At 35.4% G+C, this 7,181-nt stretch overlaps 1 protein-coding gene and 1 pseudogene across 1 annotated transcript; both read right to left on the bottom strand.

Moving 5' to 3' along the window:
- Positions 1–1,629: 1,629 nt before the first annotated feature.
- Positions 1,630–2,469, bottom strand: LOC125856605 (NAC domain-containing protein 78-like). The gene has a single exon (XM_049536193.1). It carries the CDS (start codon positions 2,449–2,451, stop codon positions 1,693–1,695), a length of 759 nt encoding a protein of 252 aa, XP_049392150.1. The 5' UTR covers positions 2,452–2,469; the 3' UTR covers positions 1,630–1,692.
- A 1,603-nt stretch (positions 2,470–4,072) lies between these two features.
- LOC125855666 (uncharacterized) lies at positions 4,073–6,954 on the bottom strand (annotated as a pseudogene).
- Between the last annotated feature and the right edge of the window lie 227 nt (positions 6,955–7,181).

The following is a 7,181-nucleotide window of genomic DNA, read 5'->3' as shown; positions in this document are numbered from 1 at the left end:
TTTTTTTCTCATCATGTATATAATGTTGAACAGTTAGCATGAATGAATTAATTTTCATTTCCCCAAATTACAGATTGTATATTCCTCTCTGTTCTTATCCCTCAGTTTCAGTTTTTGCTCAAGTATTCATCAATGGGGAACTGTGATTCTCCTCAGTTCAACATATATATATATATATATATATATATGGAAGTTGTGAACTACGTAGCAAAGATTGCTCCACTTCTTTCTTTATCTGTCATAATGGGTGGTTTGTTTCTATTTATCTTTTGTTGGTGTAACTATTGTTTCTTCGCTTTTAGGCAATTGTTGTGTAGGCAATAAGAGAATATTTGTAACCCTAGTTTGAAGCAATTCGGATCTCATGATCCGTATTTGGTGTTCGTTTTCATCTTTTCGTCACAACAGAAACACTCAACTTCAGAACTGTGTGGATTAACAAACCCTTCTGCTGCTCAGCTTCTGTTTCGACCAAATACGAAATCAGGTCACCGATAACCGGTATCGATTTCTCGGAAGTTTTTCTATTCCGAATTCCCTTGCTGCACGCCGTTTGTTTGAATGATTGAAATTGAAAAAAACGTTAGTTTTTTTGTTGAGTTTCCAATTAATTGGCGTCTTAATTTCTCACTTCACATGTTTATCTATTCTATTTTTCTTCAATTTAATTTCCTAATATCTACAAAATAAACTAATTTCTGTATTAATAAACGACCACTCAGGTTTGGAATACTGCAATGAATCTGTTGAGGCTAGTGAAGCGTATTCAGAATATTAATGCAAAAGAAGCATCCTTAGGAATCTCCTATTATCAGGCATCCTGTCATACCAGATACAAAGACTCAGCTTATGTATTCGTTGGCGGCATTCCTTTTGACCTCACCGAAGGTGATCTCCTCACCGTTTTCTCTCAGTAAGTCATCTTATACTTTGAGCATTTCTCATTTTTTGATCAATTTGTTTTCATCATCTAATAGTAGTGTCTTTGATGTTAATTAGGTATGGGGAGGTTGTTGATGTCAATCTTGTTAGGGATAAAGGTACAGGCAAGTCAAAGGGTTTCGGTTTTGTTGCTTACGAGGATCAAAGGAGTACAAATCTTGCCGTGGGTACGTCTCTATCTCTCTTTCTCGTATTCTTTTAGGCTCAACCTTGAAAAGAATTTCCAGTGCTTGATTTGTCCTTTGTTCGACTTATAAGATTTTAGATAAGGTCACATAGTTCAAACATATTTTGGCTATATAACTCACTTTTTTGATAGTTGATTTGCAGATAACTTAAACGGTGCTCAGATCCTGGGTAGAATAATCAGAGTGGATCATGTTACCAACTATAAAAAGAAAGAAGAAGAGGATGAAGAGACAGAGAGGAAAAAGGTGAATGCAATCGCGTGCAAGTTCTCTTAGATGAGAAGGTTTGTTCTTCAAGTGTATGAGTGAATGTTAGGGATGGAAAACATACACTCCTCTGACAATTTTGACTCTAGCATGAAAACAACAACATACCCGGTGTAATCCCACTGCACTAGGAGAAGATGATTGAATATCGCTTTAGAAATTGTGTAATTCCTACATATTAGGAAATCCAAAAATATGTTTCAACTTTGATAATGAATCTTTAATGCTTTAACATGTGTTCCACTCCTATATAATAAAAGTAGAGAAATTGAATTATACAGCTTGTTCAAGAATATTAATAACTACATAATGAATCTGTAATGCTTCCTAGACAATCAAAGTCAGGTAAAATATCAAAATCAATATCTAGCATGGGCATGGCTTCAAAAGTATCAAGGGATGATAATGGCTCCACGACCATGTTCGTCTCATCCTGCATATTGTTCAGCAACTCTAATTGGGCTTGTAATGCCTCGTCATAACTAGTTGATTCCACAGACGCCGAGGTTTGGTCTTCCAAATTTGAGCACTCTTCAGGAACAGCATTCATCAACTTCATTGTGCCTTTGGTGCGAGTTCTCTTCTTAATAGCACAGAGAACATAATCTCTGCAATCCTTGTCAAATTTGTCAAGAATATACGTAGAGAGGTCGTATTCCTTCATCAACCAATGACCATTTTCCTGTTTATAGCCTTTATTCATATAACACATGCTCTTCTTGTATCCAATCACTCGTCCACCCTTCTTTCGAACAGGTTTGCTCTTGTCTTGCTGTTTCCAACTGCCCTTATTTCCCACATCGCGATTATATCTTGACTTGCTTTTCTTCTTGAGCTTTGTGATGAAGAAGCGATACTGACTACAGTCGTCGTCATTACAGCAGGGTACTCCATGACTGTAAATATCCCATGGTTCTTGTTCACTGTAAGTATCAACATGAGTAGTGATGAATCCAGAATCATTCATCAATTTCCCAGCAATGAATCTCAACAAGAAAGTAACAGCTTCTGCATCAGTAGGACTAAATCGGAAACCCTCTTTCAAATTCCCCATTATACACTCAATTTCTCTTCTGTTTTTTTTTTTCTTCTCAAAATGTACAAAAAAAGTAAACAGAGTTGCCAGTTTATACAGAGAGGCAAAGTTGTATGTAAAATTTTTATGGAAACTTTCTACACGTTTTCTATAACAGAAAAAAACATATTTGGAAACTTTTGTTGTAATATTTTATGGAAATTTTTATACCAAAAAAAAAAAAGAGGAAAGAATTTACACGTTCTCTATAACCAAGCGTAGAGAAACTCAAGGATTTGGAAAACTTTTTTTTTTTTGGAAGGTTGAGAACTCTAGTTTTAACTTTATTTTTCTTTATAATATAGAAATAATGTTTTAAGTATATGGTGTTTGTGACAAAAAAAAAATGAAATGTCATTTAGAAAATAAAACATAGTTAATCATAGTTTTCTTCAATGTTATTCTTTCAAAATTCAAACTCTCACTTTTCAAATTTAAAATTGTACAATTCTCATATATTTATTGTATACTTTTTTTCTCCCAATTATTGATACTGCTATCTAAGCTATCCACCATATTTTTATTTTTATTTTTAATTTTAGATTTTGAATAATAAAATTGTGGTACAATAACATATCAAATGTAATTCACACCTTGTGAGGGTGATGTGTATGTAGTCTTATTCTAACCATGTGAAAGTGGATATGTTGTTTCTGATAGACCCCCGACTCAAGTAAAGCATGTCAAAATCAGTGAGAAAAGGAAATACCGTAGTGACAGAACTCATTAGGACAATTTGAGAAAAGAATAGTAGCAATTACAAATTAATACAATAGCTGAAGCAATGAAAATAACATGTATAGTAGAATCGAAGAATAAAAGAGTGGGTGAGTACTAATGATAATACTAATATCGAAAACTAGACCACGATCAACTATTTACTAACCTTCTACCCTAATCCGCAACTTCTCTATTTTCCTATCTATGATCATGTCCTTGGTAAGTTGCATGTCATGTCATGTCTAATCACATCTCCTCAATACTCTTCGATCTACCTCTACCTCTCCTAAGAGCCACTACAACCAACTTTTATATCCTCATAACCCTCCTCATTGGGTGAGAGCCATCTGTGTATTTCCTCTTCACATATTCAAAAACCATCTGAGTCTCATCTTCTTCATCTTGTCCTCCACAGAGGTTACTTGCACCTTGTCTCCAATATCTATGTTCCTAATCTTCTCTCTTAGTATGCCCACACATCTATCTCAACATCCTCATCTATGTTACTTGGATCTTTTGAATGCGTGAATTCTTGACCGCCAACACTACACTCCATACAAAACATCTAGTCTAACAACCGGTTTATAAACTTACATTTAAGACTTGATGACACATTTTTACCATACAAGACATTGGATGCGAGCATTCATTTTATCCACTTTGTTCCCACACAAGGTACAATATCATCATCATTAATCCTTAAATACTTTTACTATTGTAGAGTTCTATTTTGTACATATTTCGTTATATATGTAACCATACAATCAATAATAACAAGACATTATTTTTCCCAAAATATAATTACCACAGAAGATTTTGATTCTTTTACACAAACACATGTACTGTGTACATTTAGAAGTTTATTATTTACCGGTATTTGTTACACAGATAAAAATGATGAAAGAGTCCAATTATGAAATCAAAACCAAATCAACCACAAAGCTTCTTCCTCAATTGACCCTCTCCAATTCTCTCTGTTCGAGACGTTCCTTCATACCCTTTTTCTGCCCTAATAAGAAGAGTCCCAAAAATAAAACATTGTAATGTGTACAGAATTGTTAAGAAGCAATGAAAACTTAGAATTAGTAAAATTCCATGAACAAAAGAAGAAGGATACAATCACTCGCACAAATGAAAAGGAAATTCCAAATATGGTTCAACTTTGACTAGAACAAGGATGTATATTTGTTGTACTACAAATTGTTGTTGTTGCTGCAGAGCTAACAGGAAGTAATATCTTCTTCATTTGATTGTACACAAGGACGAACAAACAAAATCTATGCCATAACGAGGAGAACACGCTTAAACAGATGGTGCACAAACTTGCCTGTTGCGGCTGCTGAAAAGAACAAGGTAGACGGGATCTTGAGATGAGAGATTGAAAAGCTGAAGAGCTATGTAGGCACATGTGCTGATGCTTAGGAAATCAACATAAAGTATGAATTAGATATACATCAGTTTTTGAAGGACCAGGAAATTGCCGGCATGAGAAAAAGAAACACAATGGAAAATAATGAAGCCATCCTTTACAGTCATACAGTTTAGGAAATACTAACTCGATTGAACTATGGTTATTCTTGATGGAATATTAACTCATGTTTAGGAGAGCTCTAGAAACTTAAAGCTTGATGAAAGAAAGAGGGTAATAATGCACGCTAGTTGTTAATGCAGTTGTTGTCAATGGCAAACAAGCAAGATCTGTTTAGTTATTTCGACAAATTCACAGAACCCCTTCTCATTCAGAATCATATTAAGGCATGCAAACACATATATGTGAACTCTTCCTCATTCCATTACATATGAATGAGAGTTCATATTTTGCTCTCACCTGCATAGAGCAACAAATAAGACGATGTACCGATGAAGCTAACTTCAAACTGATACTCCCTCTGCTCCAATGTATATGACACATTTTTCTTTCTAGTTCGCCCAAAAAGAATTGACACTATCAACATTTTACCCATGTTGGATCCCATTTATTTGGGAAAAAGTCCAAAAGGTGTACACTTCTAATTAAAAATTTATTTATTTTAGAGAGTAGTTTTGAAACATTGCAAAATCTTTCCATATTTCTAAGACTCCGTGCCTAGTCAAACTACATTACATAAAATGAGATGGAGGGAGTAGAATTTATGCAATATCCAACAAAAAAAACCGTACCTGCCAGAACAAATTATAAGTATTATCCAAAAAGCTGCACTCGGCCAACTTGATTCCTTATATGCAACCCAAACCTGAGAAAACAGTGTAACTCATCTAAGATCAACAATCATGTGAAAAGTCCTAACTGATGATTTTGACAACTAATGCTGCAACTGGCCCTAGCCTAAGATAAGATACCTAATTAGTAGTCAACTATTACTGTATTACCTAAGCGTATGGTATGTTGCTGCATGCCCTAGCCATATATCGAATTTTACAAACTTTAGACTTCCTTATCAAGCTATAGACAGAGAAATCTTCAAATACCAGTAAGATTAAGAGTAAAGGTAGCGAAACAGAGGGGAATCTTGGTAGCTCAGTTGTTGACTACCTAAATTTTCACCTTGTTGTTGAGGGTTTGATTTCCCACCTTGTAATCCCCTTCCTTATTTCTCCTTCCCCTTCCCCCAATTTGTTTTTATTTTAAAAAAAGGCAGATAAACAGTGAAAAGCTTACTCAGAGAGCCACAACACCGACATAGAAATCAATTAATGTTGCTGTCAGCCACCTGCACATAGTAAGGCAATATTATTAGATGAAATTTGTGTTGGGACCGCGCATACCACCACCCTAACTCCACATTAGTATGATATTGTCCGCTTTGGGTCAAGCCCTCACGGGTTTGTTTTTGGGCACATCCCAAAAGGCCTCATACTAATGGAGTTGGGTGAGCACTTATATATTGGTACATTTCTTCTTCTCCATCCGATGTGGGATAGGTTTGTTACCCAACAATTTGATACATTCTGAGAGCTCAAGTCATATTCAGTAACCTTATCCCAACCTTCGAATCATTGTAATACAGATATTCTCTCATTTAGGAACTCATTCCGGGAAAGACAATGTATACTTCCTTAAGTAAATGAAAAGGGAGTTCTCCTCCAGAATAGCACAAAAACTTCCAGTTAAGAGAGGTTTATGCCACTTCCCCATAAAGTGCATCAATTTAGAAAGCAGCAGAGAGGAGATCTAAGTATAGTTCAAACAGGAAAACAAACAAAACTTTCAAGTACTGACGAAGTCCTCCGCCAATGCTAATATCCTCTAAATCGGTAGCACAGTCTCCATTTGACCAGAAAAAACAAGGTTGATGGTATTTGTTTAAAATAAGAATTAATAAACAAAGAAATAACTTACGGAGTAAAAACACCTCTGCGAAATGGAGAACCATCAGTTACAATGGTGTAAATCAATGTCCCTAGCATCAGACAGCCCAAAGCAGGAGATAGAATTCTTGCAGTTAAAAGAGAACATTTCCTCTGTTGTTCAGTTTCAGTCCTAAATCGCAACATCTCATCAGATCATTATGAGTTAAAGTCGTTTTCACAAAGAAAACTAACAAGTATAGCTGCCAGTAATATAACATTGATGAGGATAACTTCAAATTCCAAAGAGAGAAATAAAAACAGAAACTATGAAGGAAAAAAGAACTTTGTGCAAATATCTACTCACTTTTCCTGACGTCGTAATAGGACAAAGTAAATTGGATCCTGCGCAAAGGAGCTGGGAGTCAATGTAACACTACCTGTCAAAATGGTATGTGATAGCAAGGCAGCCATTCAAATAGCTGCCAATCCTATCTTTCATGAACGAACAAAGCACATAGACATTGACTGCCACTTTGTTAGAGAAAGAATATGTCAAGGGATGCTGCAGACAGAATACATAAACACCAAACACCAACTTGCTGATCTACTTACAATGAGTCTTGGACAAGGAAAACACAGTATACTACTGAGCAAACTTGAGGGGGAGTGTTAGCAAGAGTATCAAGAGTTAACCAGCT

This window comes from Solanum stenotomum, chromosome 2, assembly GCF_019186545.1.
Source record: "Solanum stenotomum isolate F172 chromosome 2, ASM1918654v1, whole genome shotgun sequence".
In the NCBI taxonomy this organism is placed as follows: Eukaryota; Viridiplantae; Streptophyta; class Magnoliopsida; order Solanales; family Solanaceae; genus Solanum; species Solanum stenotomum.
The sequence above is the reverse complement of the archived record's forward strand: the minus strand, read 5'-3'. Positions and strand labels throughout refer to the sequence as shown.

Bases quoted from the DNA above. Each gene is read 5' to 3' on its own strand.
- LOC125856605 (XM_049536193.1), bottom strand. From the start codon at position 2,451: ATGGGGAATTTGAAAGAGGGTTTCCGATTTAGTCCTACTGATGCAGAA.